General features: G+C 42.4%; 3 protein-coding genes across 3 annotated transcripts; all 3 read right to left on the reverse strand.

Annotated features, from left to right (window-relative positions):
* Positions 1 to 16: 16 nt before the first annotated feature.
* On the reverse strand, positions 17 to 952 carry LOC310679262 (olfactory receptor 5AR1-like; the record flags this gene model as incomplete). The annotated part of the gene is made up of 1 exon (XM_083444192.1): positions 17 to 952. One exon carries the CDS (start codon positions 950 to 952, stop codon positions 17 to 19), a length of 936 nt encoding a protein of 311 aa, XP_083300318.1.
* Positions 953 to 4,136: 3,184 nt separating this feature from the next.
* Positions 4,137 to 5,084, reverse strand: LOC310679043 (olfactory receptor 5AR1-like; the record flags this gene model as incomplete). The annotated part of the gene is made up of 1 exon (XM_083443768.1): positions 4,137 to 5,084. One exon carries the CDS (start codon positions 5,082 to 5,084, stop codon positions 4,137 to 4,139), a length of 948 nt encoding a protein of 315 aa, XP_083299894.1.
* Positions 5,085 to 11,989: 6,905 nt separating this feature from the next.
* LOC310679248 (olfactory receptor 5AP2-like) lies at positions 11,990 to 12,925 on the reverse strand (the record flags this gene model as incomplete). Its single annotated transcript, XM_083444122.1, has 1 exon — positions 11,990 to 12,925. The coding sequence occupies one exon, from the start codon at positions 12,923 to 12,925 to the stop codon at positions 11,990 to 11,992; it is 936 nt and encodes a 311-aa protein (XP_083300248.1).
* Between the last annotated feature and the right edge of the window lie 3,326 nt (positions 12,926 to 16,251).

Raw genomic sequence — 16,251 nt, forward strand, 5'->3', positions numbered from 1 at the left:
TTGAAAAGGATATGTATTAATTTAATGAAATCTTCCCTCTCATCCTGATGAAAGCATCCTTCACATCTTTATTTCTCAGACTGTAGATGAAAGGATTTAGCATGGGGATCACAAGAGTATAGAACACTGAAACAATTTTATCTTCATCCGTTGAGACACTGGAATTGGGCCTCATATACATAAACATAACGGTCCCATAGAAGATTGTGACAGACGTGAGGTGGGAGGCACAGGTGGAAAAAGCTTTGTGTCTGCCCTGAGCAGAGCGAATCCGCAGGATGGCAAAAATAATGTAGATATAGGAGATGAGAATAATCAACAAAGTGGTCATGATTATTGTAGTAGAAAAGATGGAATGCACAGTGTTAGCCAATTCTGTGTTTGAACAGGAAAGTTTCAGGATGGGACGAACATCACAAAAGAAATGATTGATAACAGTTAAGCTGCAGAAGGACAGGCTAAATAACAATGAAGTATGAGCAGCTGAATTTACAAAGCCACAAATATATGCACTTGTTACTAACACCAGACAGAGCTTTTTAGACATGGCAGCACAATAGAGTAATGGGTTGCAAATGGCAGTGAAGCGATCATAAGCCATAACAGCTAGAAGGCATGTTTCAACTGTGACAAACAGACAGAAAAAGAAGAATTGCACGGTACACTCTGAGAACGGAATAGTGCTATTCTTTTGTAGGAAGGTCATCAGCAACCTCGGAGCGATAGTGGTGGAATAGCCAATGTCAACCAAGGATAAGTTGCTGAGGAAAAAGTACATTGGGGTATGAAGGTTTGTATCAAGAGCGGCTAGGATGATGATGCCAAGATTTCCTGAGACTGTGACAATGTAGATCAAGATAAATGCCAGGAAGAGAATGATCCACAACTCTGGATGGTCCTTGAAGCCCAGAAGGATGAATTCAGTCACAATGCTGTGATTTGTGTATTCCATTATTTACCCCAAAGTTTCCCTAGGAGGAAGGAAATGAAATTGTGAAACAAGGACTGTATATATTTTTAATCCTCATGAAAATTTCCTAGCCGTTTAGTGCAAATCTCTTCTAATAAGCACCTTTTTCTATGCAGTTTTTGAATAATATGAATTTTTTGAATTGATTTTCCCTAATGTTATCCAGTTTTGAAGGTTATTTTCACTAATATCTGCATTTTTGTACCTAATGTTCTATTTTGAAGGTGGCATCATAGAATTCAGGGGAAGTCCACATTTCTAAGCATAGCTGAATTTTGGTTTGCATATTGGTTCAAGAAGTACAAATTAAGTCATTTCCACTAAAATGCAAACAAAATTCAATTTAACTTCCACTGCTATTGGACCTCAAAAATTAACTCAAAAATCAGGGGCCGATTCTTCCTATCACCTCCCATGACCTCAAGCCCAGTGGGAGAATTCAGTATCACCTTCCTGGCAGGCTAAAGTCCTTGAGGAGGGTAGGCTAATGAAAGGCATTGTCTAGTAAGGAAGTGTCACCCTTCGAATGTCCTATGGACTTAGAGTTACATGAGGACCCCATTTGTCACAGACCTGAATGTCACAGTCCTGACATTCTTTACTCCCTATATACATAAAGAGTGCATGCAGGTTAGTATGTCATAGTGATTCAGTCTCTTGTTGGCTGATATCATGAATGAAATGTTTAATGATAATTGGAACAATGAATGCTCCTGGCTGGAATAATCTGTTTTTGCAAAATATATTTAAAGGGAAAATACTGGAACTTTCTCTGTCAGTGTTTTTAACAACTGGAAGACTGCACTGGATATCAAAACAGGATTTTCCAAGTACTGCACTTCAACTAAAGCACTCCTACCCAGCCTCTGCTTTAAACTCAAACACACACACACACACACACACACCAGTTATTCCTCAAAGTCAGTGTTTAAGATCGGAATTGTAGTCCACCAAAATAACAATGGCAAGGACCTCTTTTCACACCAAAAGCAGACATTTCTAAATTTCTACATTACACAACAACACAATTTATTACCCAAGCACTGAGTTTAAAAACACAGGTGTTGGGAGCCCAAAAAATACAACTGGGCTAGTTGAAGCCGCCTTTGTGAATCAATATAGCTCTATCTTCAGTACTGGTTTTAGTCTGAAAAATTCATCCATTTTTCTTAAACATACTCCCCCTTCCACCACTACTTTCTTTCACTCCAGCATTTTTTTATTCAGCCTCTGATGCAGCCTCCCCCCTTCCCATCCACTTCTTCTTGAAATGACCCCTTTGGTCTCCACTTGAAATGAAAATAAATAAGAAACACCTTTTACAGTGCAGACTCTCCAGCCCTCAGTCCTGTCTCTCAGCACTCCATGCTCCACAGGGCATCCAGGAGATGCTGTAGGGGGTGAAGGCAGCAGTCCTAGGCTCCTACCACTCTACTTCTCCAATGCACTCTCCTTATTTACAGCCCTGCATCTCATGCCAGGTGTGCATGAACACTCAAAAGCCCTCTTCCTCCTCTTGTGAACAGCCCAGTTCTTTTCCTTCACCTGTTCTCACCCTGGAGACTGAGGTCAACTGGGAGCGAAAGATGCAACCCCCCCTGGAGAGTCTATGCAATATTTTGCAGAAATGGGAGTTAATTGGGAGAGGAGAGGAGAGGAGAGGAAAGGAGACTCCCCAGAGAGTCTATGCAGCTTTGGAGCTGGCTCCAGCTGGGATGAAGCTTGCAAGCTCCCTCTTCAACCTTCTTAGTAATATCTGAGCAGGATGGTAACAAGATGAGATTGTAATATCGCTCTATGTTGTCAGTGGCAAAGAAACACAATTCTGTGCATTGACTGTGCTCTACTTCAGAGGCTTTCAATATGTATCTCATATCCAGAAGCCTAATTGGTTGGGATGCAAGACAGGGCCTTTTAAACTTCAGATTAGCAGCCAATCCATTTTATTCTACTGTGTTTTAGTCTGGGTTGCCTAGTTTTTATACTAATTTTTTTGGTCCCTCTGTTGGTTTGAACTGATTACTAAAATTGAGTGCTAACCATGATTTCAGTAGTTTGAAATGTTTTCATTGTCTTTTAACAATGTTATAGTTCTCTGCAAACCATGATGCCTTGGATTTATATTTAAAATGTGAAGTATAATTTTTTAAATAAATAAAAGAAGGTAACATTGAGCAGAAAATAAAGCAAGCCAACTGGAAGACTAGCTCTGCATTACAAAAGATTTCTGCAACCGTGACATGAATGCTAGCAACATTAACCCCATCATGTGGGGATTCCTGGCAGACAACCACAGTGCCTAGAGACAGTCAGATCATGTATCCACAGCAGTGACCAAAGGAGGAAAGACCACTGGGAGGACCACAGAAATAAGAAATGTCATGGTGCATCTGTAGCAGCAAAATAGATGCCTTCATCCACCACAGATGCAACTAAACATGTCTCTCTTGTATCAGTCTCTACAGCCACAGCAGGTGCTGTAATTGCGTGCCAGGACCCGTGGACCCGCAGCTCCCTAGGGGTGAATAAATAGACAGGCAACAGTAAATACGATTTGTGGATCAAATAGGCCACCACTTTTATTAGTTACAGATGTGAGTGGTTTTTCATAAACATTGGGTGAAGCCAATTTAAATCACTCCAGCCCATCTGCTGGGAATGCATCTAATGATAGACCACCATGGGGAGCGGGCCTATGACCTACATCAAATAGCGGATCCCCTGGGCGATCCCTGTTAGAGGACTGATATGACCCTAGTCCCCGTCTGGGTGTTGGTTATAGGGCACTCTCCCCGGATCCCTTTAACAAAATACCCATAACCAAAGAGGGGAAGGAAGAGGTTACAAGCTACCCTCTACCCAATATCAGGGCTTCCCCAATGTCCAACCGCCCACTGTAACTTTCCAGCATTTTGACTTCATCCATGAGGACAAACTCATCCATTGTCTCCCAAGACACACAGCCAACCATGCTATGTACTATTAATGCCACCTATTGACTATTAAGTGTGCAATGGGCAAAAAAAGAAAAAGAAGGGAAAAAAAGCAGCACACAAGGACAATTACACACACACACACACACACACACACACACAAATAGAAGAAATACACACTTTCTTGGTTATTATCTACTGGAATCTCAAACTCATCTAGAGCAATAACTGACTTAATTTAATGAGATCTTTCCATTCATCCTTAGGAAAGCATTCTTCACATCTTTATTTCTCAGACTGTAGATGAAAGGATTTAGCATGGGGATCACAAGAGTATAGAACACTGAAACAATTTTATCTTCATCCGTTGAGACACTGGAATTGGGCCTCAGATACATAAAGATAATGGTCCCATAGAAGATTGTGACATACGTGAGGTGAGAGGCACAGGTGGAAAAAGCTTTGTGTCTGCCCTGAGCAGAGCGAATACGCAGGATGGCAAAAATAATGTAGATATAGGAGATGAGAATAATCAACAAAGTGGCCGTGACTATTGCAGTAGAAAAAATGAAATGCACAGTGTTAGCCACTTCTGTGCTTGAACAGGAAAGTTTCAGGATGGGAGGGATGTCACAAAAGAAATGATTGATAACATTTGAGCTGCAGAAAGAAAGGCTAAATATCAACGAAGTCTGTGCAGCTGAATTCACAAAGCCACAAATATATGCACCTATTACTAAGACCAGACAGAGCTTTTTAGACATGGCAACAAAATAGAGTAATGGGTTGCAAATGGCAGTGAAGCGATCATAAGCCATAATAGCTAGAAGACAAGTTTCGACTGTGATAAATAAACACAAAAAGAAAAACTGCACGGTACACTCTGTGAATGCAATAGCATTATTGCTCTCCAGAAAGGTCATCAGCAACCTGGGTGCGATAGTAGTGGAATAGCCAATGTCAACCAAAGATAGGTTGCTGAGGAAAAAGTACATGGGAGTGTGCAGGTTTGCATCAAGGGTGGCTAGTATGATGATGCCAATATTCCCTGACACTGTGACAATGTAAATCAAGAGGAACAGCAGGAAGAGAAGGGCCCACAGCTCCGGATATTCCATAAAGCCCAGAAGGATGAATTCAGTCACCATGGTTTGATTTGTGTACTCCATCATTAGTCCCATAATTTCCCTAGGAGGAAAAGCAAAAATGAAATAAAAAGCAAGTAATTTTATTTATTTATTCTTAAAAATTCTCATGAAAATGTGTCAGCATTTTAGTGTGAATGTCTTTCACTAAACACATTTTTGCATGCACTTTCAATTAATATCCACATATTGGCAAGAGATTTCACTTAATTCAGTTCACTTTGTTGTTTTCAGGAATGTATATACATATGCATTTTTGTACATATTATTTGGTGGAAGAATCTCTTTAGTGTGAATCTCTTTCACTAAACACATTTTTGCATGAAGTTTCAATTAATATATACATATTGACAAGTGATTTTACCTAATTCAGTTCTCTGCATTATTTCCAGTAATGTATTCATTTTTGTGCACCCTTTCCGCAATATATGCATTTTTTAAAACATATTATTAGCTGGGAGAACTGCATCACAAAATTCAGAGAAGTGTAGATTTGGTTGAAAGATCTGGGTTATCATATTGATTTGAAAAGTGCAAACTGGGTGGTTTCTCATTAAAATCCAAACAAAATTCTCATCTACCCCTAGTTATGACTATCTTTACCAGCATTGGGGCTAATTAATGCACAATCAAGTGATGACTTGAATGAAAATTGCAGAAAGGATCAGAAACCGTGACAATTTTTAAAAATATCACCTTCCATGACTTGAAGCACAATGGGAGGAATTAAGTGCTGGGTTCTTCTGAATGTTCTGTCATGACAAGTACATCAGCTTGCTAGACAGGATGTTCCATTACCTTCTCCCACTGTGTACAGTTTGGGGTTTCTCCTTACCAGGGCTATAGGGGAGGAGAGGGAAAAACCCCCATTGTGAAGTTGGAAGTCATCAAATGGGCTCCTGTTCATGAGAGTTGTACATTGAATCCCACCAAATAGTTTTAAATGTCAGCCATTGTTGAGCTTAGGCATGAGTCACCAGGTCATAATCAACACATGATGTAAAGGACCCCTGGATGGTGCAGGTATGAGAAGGATTTTTTCCAAGGGAGATGCACATTACCTGGTAGACAGCTTTCTGGAGAATACATGGCAGTTGGGTGGGATCAGAAATCATCAACTGAAGCCCATTCATTTCTCATGTAAGCATAGTACTCAGAAACAACCAGCTCAGGCATAAGACTTTGAAGAGCCTAGTGAAACATGAAACATCAAGTGCATGTTTCATATGGTTACATACCCATATTGCTGCTTCGTAGAAAGACTTGCTTCCAATATCTTTTGCAGCAGCTTCCATCCATACCTTAAATCTTGGACAATAAAACAAGCTTCAATAATTAAGCCTGCAGTTATTAGGGGGAGTATATATGGCTGAACGCAATGAGATTTACTTAATACTCCATATTCTATTATGTTTAAGCAAATACAACTGGGCACAGGATGTTGAGACTACGGAAGACTCATACACACGGCCTATATCCCCCAAGTGCCTAGTGGACAAGAGGACGGCGGGAGGCACCTTTAAATGTGTAGATTCGGAAGACCAATCGCAGCCTCCGCTGGTGTATGGTAAGGCAAAACTAAAACAGACTGTCACATCTCCGAGTACCTGGTTCAACTATCTTAAACTCTCCCCAAATGAAATAGCTACTCCCCCAAGCCCAAACCACCCCCTTAAGTCCCCGGGAGCTATGGATAATCACTCCCCTATGCAGCAGATGCCTATTGACAAACTTAATGGGAGTGTTTTTTTAGATGGAAAGGGGTCACTGGACTCTGTGGACCCAACAAATCTACACCATGGAGGGACAGAGAATTAAAGCTGCTGTCCTGGAACATTGCAGGATGGCGCGCTAAGAAAAACAATCAACAATTTGCGATGTTTCTTAAGCGATTTGATATCATCCTCCTGCAGGAGACCTGGTACAGCGACCCCATTTTGTTCAATGGGTATTCTTGCCACTCCCTACTTGCTACTCCATCTGTGAGGGGAGGTAGGCCTAGTGGAGGTCTAGCTAGTCTCATCTCCACAGAGCTTGAACATTCCTTAAAAGCCCGCCCAAACTGCAATTCACTAGCCACGGCAGTCCTACTCAAAATCAAGAGAGATGCACTGGTAGTGGTCAATGTCTACCTGCCCCCCTGCCAAAAAAAAGCTATAGTGAAAGCTAACTGGGCAGAGTTAGAGGCATTCTTAGAGTCCATAGAATCTTCCTACCCTTCTACACCGATCATAATCGGGGGGGATTTCAACGCCCGTATGGGAACTGATGATGACAACCTTTACAGCCAATATAATCAGATTCAGGACTCTGAAAGCCCAACCGAAGAATGCGTCCCACGACTTTCTAAAGATAATAAATGTAATTTCTTGGGGCTATGCCTAGCCCAGGTCGCAAAAAGAAGGGAGCTGATGATATTAAACGGCAGTAGGGAAGAGGACCACCCAGGGGAGTATACCCATCTTTCAAAGATGGGAGGAAGTGTGATAGACTATATTCTGATATCAAGATTCGCCTATAATTCCGTATCGACGTTTCAAGTGGGACATAACACCGAAAGCGACCACCTCCCACTAACTTTAGCGCTCAATGGCCCATCGTTTAACAAACCCACGGCTAACCTTTACTACACCCCCATCGTTAACCTGGGATCATTGGCCCCCAGAAGCATTAAATGGTCCCCCATGCTTAATACAGAGTTAACTCACCTCCTCCATTCGGAAGACGTGAAGACCATCTACTCAGCCATTGTATTAGCCAATACCGGGGCAAAGGCCATGGACTCGTTCAACGAGTTATTAGCAAGACTAAAGACCTTCCTAACAACTGAGATACTTAACTCTGTTACAAAGCGGGCAAAGGATCAAGAGAGTTGGTTTGATTCGGAGTGTAGACAAGCAAGGAAACGTCTGAGATCAACCTATCGGAATTACAGAAACACCGGAGCACCTTCGCTATTTATGGCCTACATCTATTTAAGACGAAATTACAAACAGCTATTAAAGGTAAAAAAACAAAAAGCCGAGAGAATGGCCTGGTGTAGACTAGTGAAGGCCTCGAATGACAAAGACTCAACCTCCTTCTGGCGTACCATTAGGGGGATCCTGGGCCAAGAGCAGATTGGTCCCACATGCACTGTAGAACCCCAGGAGTGGATGAAATATTTCCAAACCCTCTTCTATGATGACAAAGCTCAGCACAACGATCCAAGTGCCTACTCTGAGAATTTACCATATTGGCCTCCTGTCTCCATAGAGGAGGTGGGGAAACTAATTGCCCAACTGAAAAACAACAAAGCCCCGGGCATAGACTACATTCCAGCAGAGCTCCTGAAGAACAATACCAGTTGGTGGGCTCCTATAATGGCGTCAATATTTACATACATCGATTCAACAGGCATAATCCCTGGTTGCTGGACAGAGGCAGTAATCATCCCAATCTATAAAAAGGGTCCTATGGCAGATCCAGCGAGCTACAGACCCATCAGCCTCCTCCCCATTCCCAGCAAATTGTACGCCAAACACCTCCACATTAAACTAATCGACTGGATGGAAACTGAGGCAGTTCTGGCAGAGGAGCAAGCCGGCTTCAGACAGGGCAGAACAACAATAGACCATTGCTTCGTATTAGCACATCTCATTGACAAATATGTCAACAAAACACGTGGGATTCTATACGCAGCATTTATTGACCTAAAGGCGGCCTTTGACTCGATTTCACGAATCAAACTCTGGGCGAAACTCAATGCTACCAACATTGACAAAAGATTACTATTCTTGATAAAAAGCCTATATAAAGACTCCAAGTTATATGTAAGAGCCTCAGTAAATGGGCAACTAATTGGCCCTGTACCAGCCACCAAAGGAGTCAAGCAGGGTTGCATTCTAGCCCCAGCCTTATTTAACTTATATATCAATGACATGGTCAAACACCTAACATCCCCAGAGTTCCATGCCCCCAAACTGGCCGAAAAATCAATTTCAGTGCTCCTCTATGCGGACGACGCGGTTCTCTTATCACGAACTAAAGTAGGCCTCAAAAGGCTACTAAGAGAATTCTCAGCTTACTGCAGGAGAGATCAATTGGTGGTTAATCACCAAAAAACTAAAGTCATGGTCTTCGCTAGGAGACACAGACATCACAGATGGGAGATGGACAATCAGCCAATAGAACAGGTCAAAATTTTCAAATACCTCGGAGTAGTTTTCCAGTCAACAGGGGCCTGGGAGGCCCACCATAAATATGCCAGGGAAAAAGCATCTCAAAGCGTCAAAATACTGTCTCGCTTTTACTTTACGAAGGGGGGCAGACATATCCCAGCAGCTTTGGAGGTCTTTCAAGCAAAACCCTTGGCACAACTACTCTACGGGGCCCAAATCTGGACGGGAAATCATTGCCGCACACTCGAAACGGTCCAGTCTAAATTCCTAAGACAGATTCTAGCCGTTCCATCATGCGTACCAAATGCGGCCCTACGGCTGGAGACCGGCCTCCTCTCCGTCGAGACCCGGACCTGGATAAGAACATTCAACTATTGGCTTCGTTTAAATTTAAACCCATCCGGACTATTACCTCTAGTAGCACGAGACGCTCATAGAAGTCGGTGGTCCAAAGCAGTGCACCAAAAACTACTTACATGTGGCCTACAAGCACAGCATCTCCTGAAAGTGGGTCTCCCCAAGGCAAAAACCATTATCGATCAGCGCTTGAAGGATATTGAGCAGCAGAATAACCTGGCCTATATTAAGAAATTTAGTGCTTGGTACGCTTATCTGCCCCCCTCCCATTTTGATTTTCGGGCACCTTATTTGTCTACCTTAACCATTCCAATACTTAGGCGGGCCTTTACACTGGCCAGACTAAATATGTTACCGTCAGCTGTTCTTGAAGGTAGATATCAAAAAATTCCATTTGAGAACCGGCTCTGCCCCTGTGGAGCTGGCTATGTAGAGACGGCGTCACACGTTCTCTTGTCTTGCTCCCTATATAAAGATCTCAGGGACGAGACCATCACGCCGCTCCTATCTGCCATCCCCGGCCGCTCTTGCGAAGCCAAATTGTGCTCACTTCTAGCCGACCAGAACAGCTCGACAACAGAGAAGGTTGCCAAATTTATCGAGAGAGCAATGAGACTGAGAGCTGGTATCTGAATGATATCAGTGTGGTCACCCGGATTCCTCGTCTGGGTTTTTATGATTATTATCATTATGTTTTATTATTATTATTTTATTACTTCTGCCAAGTTTTAAGTACTGAGATTATTAATTTACCTAGGGTTTTAATAGGTCACAAGATTTTAACTATATTTGTAATGTACTTCTGTTGGTGTTTGATGCTATGGCCTGTTGGCTATGCAAATAAAGTTTTATTCATTCATTCATTCAACTGGGCACAGGTTCTTTCTTTTGACTCCCCCCCCCCCGATTTTGTGTCAGTTTGCTGCAAATGTCAAAATGAAAGGCTTTTAAAGAGTTGGTCCAATTGAATGCAATATATCTTACCGACATAACAAAAATGCAGAAAGAATAATGATGATATCTATTTCAGCTTTATTAGCCAAGCTGGTAACTCTTACCAGTGGAAAGAAAAGTCATTTCATGACTACAAGCGTATTACTGTGTGAATTAGCAAGATGTGTTTATATATGATTCCTTGGAAACTAGGGACATAGACCCCATGGGACTTTCTAAGTAAGATATAGCTGGGATTGCAACATTCCCTTCAGGTCCACTAGGGAATAGTAGATGACTACAAAGTAATAAATTGTCTCAGATCTAGATCACCAGTTCACATCACTTCTTGGCAGTGGCGTAGCGTGGGTTGTCAGCACCCGGGGCAAGGCAAGTAATTTGCGCCCCCCCCCCCGCTGCACTGTCCCTCCCCCAAATAGTCCCTCGCTCTCTCTCCGCACCGCACCACACACCTGGCACCCTCCCCTCCACAGTGGGCGGCGACCCGGCGGCTCGGATCGGATTCGCACAGCCAGCACTGCAGTGAGAGAGAGAGAGTGAGCCAGGTAGGGGCAGAGAGCTGCGAGTGCGAGCGCCCCCCCCCAGATGTTGCGCCCGGTGTGGCCGGCCCCCCCTGCACCCCCACGCTACGCCACTGCTTCTTGGTTGTTGTTGTTTTATTTAACCAGTCTACATTCCAAGAATACATGTGTAGTGTACAAAAACAGAATATCAAACAGAATACAAATCATAAAACAATGCTAAAAACACGGAGCCAACAAGAATTTGAAACTGCAGAACTAAAATGGACTAATTCAGGAAGCTTTGGGAGAAAACAAAAATTCTCAGCACATTTGGAAACGTAACAATGGGTGGTATCCAACTAACATGTCTCATTAGTGCATGGATTTTGACTTGCACAATGAGACTTTCCCCCTCTCCTCCCCCTGTGCATCTCCTGTGGACTCCCCAAATCTGCTCCAGAGGGCTGAGAGAACCCCAGAACATATTTAGGGGGCGTGTGGAAGGAGAAGGAGGCAGTCCCCTTGTGCAAGCCTCAGCTGACAAAGCATCAAAGTAAGCTAAACATATGTGATAACCAGGTGTGAGGCTCGGGGGGGGGGGGGATACAATATCACCCAAGGCCAGGGATCAAAACTTTCAGAATAAATGGAGAACATGATCAACAGAGAAATCATTTTTTAAAAAGTCAGTGTATTTCATCCAAAGAGCCGTGTGTGTGGTGAACCCACCATGGCTTTTCATAGTTCACACAGATGCCCAAACACAAAGAATTTAACTGAACATCACTGGCTCAAAACAAGTCCCTAAAGAGTCACACTTGTTACAGGTAGCATCAACAGTAACAGGAAAAGTGGCTTGCTTGTAGGAACCATTGGCCACTGCTGTGGGGTAACTGGGCAGGGGGAATTCATGCCCTTTTGGCAATGATGGTGGAGGCAGGATGAGTCTGAAGGAATTGCAGAGTGGCTACTTCAGAAATGCCACCTTGCCTACTATCCTGCACACAGCATCTTTCACATCTTTGTTCCTTAGGCTGTAGATGAGAGGGTTGAGCAAGGATGTAACGAGAGTATAGAACACAGAAACTATTTTGTCCTGATCCTTTGGGAAACTGGAGCCAGGCCGTATATACATGAAGAAGATGGTCCCATAGAAGATAATGACTGTGACCAAGTGGGAAGCACAAGTGGAGAAGGCTTTGTATCTGCCCTGGGCAGAGCTGATCCTCAGGATGGCAAAAAAAATAGCAATGTAAGAGACCAATACAATGAGAAAAGTTGTCAGCGCAATTATAGTGGATAAAACGAAATGCACAGTGTGAGTGACATGGGTGTCTGAACAGGACAACTTGAGTATTGGGGGAACATCACAGAAAAAATGATTAATGATATTTGAACTGCAGAAGGACAAAGTAAAAATAAAGGAAGTCTGGAGAATTGAACTTGTAAGTCCACAAGCATATGCAGCCACCACCAATATAGTACAATGCTTTCTTGACATAATAGCAAAATAGAGCAGTGGGTTGCAGATGGCCGTGAAGCGATCGTATGCCATCACAGCAAGAAGGCAGACTTCAGTGGTCACAAACAGACAAAAAAAGAAAAACTGCACTGTGCATCCCTTGAAAGAAATGGTTGTCTTCTCTGCCACAAAAGTTGTCAGCAACTTGGGGGCAATGGCAGTTGAATAACCAATATCGATAATGGAGAGGTTTCTCAGGAAAAAGTACATTGGGGTGTGGAGCCGAGCATCCACACTGGTTACTATGATTATCCCAAGGTTTCCTATTATTGTGGCTACATAGATAACCAGGAACAAGATGAAGAGGGGGACTTGGAGGTCAGGGTGGTCCATGAATCCTACCAGGATGAATTCCGTTACAGGAGTGAGATTTTGCTTCATTATTATTCCTCTATAATGGGATAAAAATAATTATTAGCATAATGTGACAATCAAGGTCAACCACATCTTTGCTTTTCTACATCCCTCAGGAGTATATTGTGAAAAGGCAATAGAGATGATCCCTGGTTGATGTATAATAGGAGGAAGTTCAAAAGGGCAGGTACCACCACACTAAAAGCCTGATTCCTATGTCATATGGTATGGACTTTCTCGTAAGACGGAATCTGCAAGTGTGAGGTGATTGATCTGGTACATAATGAAACATTACAATTTCATAATACAACATCAAACAATTGCAAAACAGGGACATGGCCACCTTTTAAATAAAATCATAAAAATAAAACAATTTCAGGGTTCCCTAACCTGAGTGCAGCCACTGGGAATACCTTCTCTTTTTTCCCATCCTAAATGGGACACTGAGAAGAGTCTCTCTATTATTATTATTATTATTATTATTGTTGTTGTTGTTGTTGTTGTCAGAAACAGTAACACGGTTTCTGCTTTGATGAACTTGTTCACTAGACATTGATGCGAAACGAATAAAAAAATTCACTGAAGCAGCCTTTATTTGGGGGAACCAGTCTCATAAAGACTGGCTTGCTTGGAAAAGCAGCCTCCATCCTTTCATGTAAAGAGAGGTTGAGAAATCTTTAGTTTCAAGTCTACCAACTTTGCTTTAAATAACCAGAATAGAAACCCATTAATGAAAAAAGAGGTATAAACAGTGCCTTTTTTCGGGGGGGGGGGGCACAGGGGTACGCATACCCCTAAACATTTTGTGAATCTAAGTTTGGCCTTATTGAGGGGCAGTATTTCAATATGAGTAGGAAAACGAGAGTATCCCTAAACATTTTTTTTGGGGGGGGGGAAGCACTGGGTACAATGGAGGTTTTGACTGAGTAGTTCTTTACTTACTGCATTGAATGAGGGGGTTAGCATTCTTACCACCAGTTTTGAAAGAAATAACTTAAAATGTCTTTGTTTCCTACCTTTTCCTCTCCCCCCTTTCTTTGTGTAGAATTCAGGTAGACTATTTTGAGTAGCAAATCAGTTTGACCTATGGACTTAGAGTTACATGAGGACCCCATTTGTCACAGACCTGAATGTCACAGTCCTGACATTCTTTACTCCCTATATACATAAAGAGTGCATGCATGTTAGTATATCATAGTGATTCAGTCTCTTGTTGGCTGATATCATGAATGAAATGTTTAATGATAATTGGAACAATGAATGCTCCTGGCTGGAATAATCTGTTTTTGCAAAATATATTTAAAGGGAAAATACTGGAACTTTCTCTGTCAGTGTTTTTAACAACTGGAAGACTGCACTGGATATCAAAACAGGATTTTCCAAGTACTGCACTTCAACTAAAGCACTCCTACCCAGCCTCTGCTTTAAACTCAAACACACACACACACCAGTTATTCCTCAAAGTCAGTGTTTAAGATCGGAATTGTAGTCCACCAAAATAACAATGGCAAGGACCTCTTTTCACACCAAAAGCAAACATTTCTAAATTTCTACATTACACAACAAAACAATTTATTACCCAAGCACTGAGTTTAAAAACACAGGTATTGGGAGCCCAAAAAATACAACTGGGCTAGTTGAAGCCGCCTTTGTGAATCAATATAGCTCTATCTTCAGTACTGGTTTTAGTCTGAAAAAATCATCCATTTTTCTTAAACATACTCCCCCTTCCACCACTACTTTCTTTCACTACAGCATTTTTTATTCAGCCTCTGATGCAGCCTCCCCCCCTCCCATCCACTTCTTCTTGAAATGACCCCTTTGGTCTCCACTTGAAATGAAAATAAATAAGAAATACATTTTACAGTGCAGACTCTCCAGCCTCCAGTCCTGTCTCTCAGCACTCCATGCTCCACAGGGCATCCAGGAGATGCTGTAGGGGGTGAAGGCAGCAGTCCTAGGCTCCTACCACTCTAGTTCTCCAATGCACTCTCCTTATTTACAGCCCTGTATCTCATGCCAGGTGTGCATGAACACCAAAGAACCCCTCTTCCTCCTCTTGTGAACAGCCCAGTTCTTTTCCTTCACCAGCTCTCACCCTGGAGACTGAGGTCAACTCGGAGGGAAAGATGCAACCCCCCCTGGAGAGTCTATCCAATATTTTGCAGAAATGGGAGTTAATTGGGAGAGGAGAGGAGAGGAGAGGAAAGCAGACTCCCCAGAGAGTCTATGCAGCTTTGGAGCTGGCTCCAGCTGGGATGAAGCTTGCTAGCTCCCTCTTCAACCTTCTTAGTAATATCTGAGCAGGATGGTAACAAGATGAGATTATAATATTGCTCTATGCTGTCAGTGGCAAAGAAACACAATTCTGTGCATTGAATGTGCTCTACTTCAGAGGCTTTCAATATGTACCTCATATCCAGAAGCATAATTGGTTGGGATGCAAGACAGGGCCTTTTCCAATGTGGCACCCAGGTTGTAGCATTATTACTGCAGAGAGAAACACCAGACTCCCACCTTTTAAACTTCTGATTAGCAGCCAATTCATTTTATTCTACTGTGTTTTAGTCTGGGTTGCCTAGTTTTTATACTAATTTTTTTGGTCCCTCTGTTGGTTTGAACTGATTACTAAAATTGAGTGCTAACCATGATTTCAGTAGTTTGAAATGTTTTCATTGTCTTTTAACAATGTTATAGTTCTCTGCAAACCATGATGCCTTGGATTTATATTTAAAATGTGAAGTATAATTTTTTAAATAAATAAAAGAAGGTAACATTGAGCAGAAAATAAAGCAAGCCAACTGGAAGACTAGCTCTGCATTACAAAAGATTTCTGCAACCGTGACATGAATGCTAGCAACATTAACCCCATCATGTGGGGATTCCTGGCAGACAACCACAGTGCCTAGAGACAGTCAGATCATGTATCCACAGCAGTGACCAAAGGAGGAAAGACCACTGGGAGGACCACAGAAATAAGAAATGTCATGGTGCATCTGTAGCAGCAAAATAGATGCCTTCATCCACCACAGATGCAACTAAACATGTCTCTCTTGTATCAGTCTCTACAGCCACAGCAGGTGCTGTAATTGCGTGCCAGGACCCATGGACCCACAGCTCCCTAGGGGTGAATAAATAGACAGGCAACAGTAAATACGATTTGTGGATCAAATAGGCCACCACTTTTATTAGTTACAGATGTGAGTGGTTTTTCATAAACATTGGGTGAAGCCAATTTAAATCACTCCAGCCCATCTGCTGGGAATGCATCTAATGATAGACCACCATGGGGAGCGGGCCTATGACCTACATCAAATAGCGGATCCCCTGGGCGATCCCTGTTAGAGGACTGA

This window comes from Podarcis tiliguerta (assembly GCF_965153285.1).
Source record: "Podarcis tiliguerta genome assembly, chromosome: 1".
Classification (NCBI taxonomy): domain Eukaryota; kingdom Metazoa; phylum Chordata; class Lepidosauria; order Squamata; family Lacertidae; genus Podarcis; species Podarcis tiliguerta.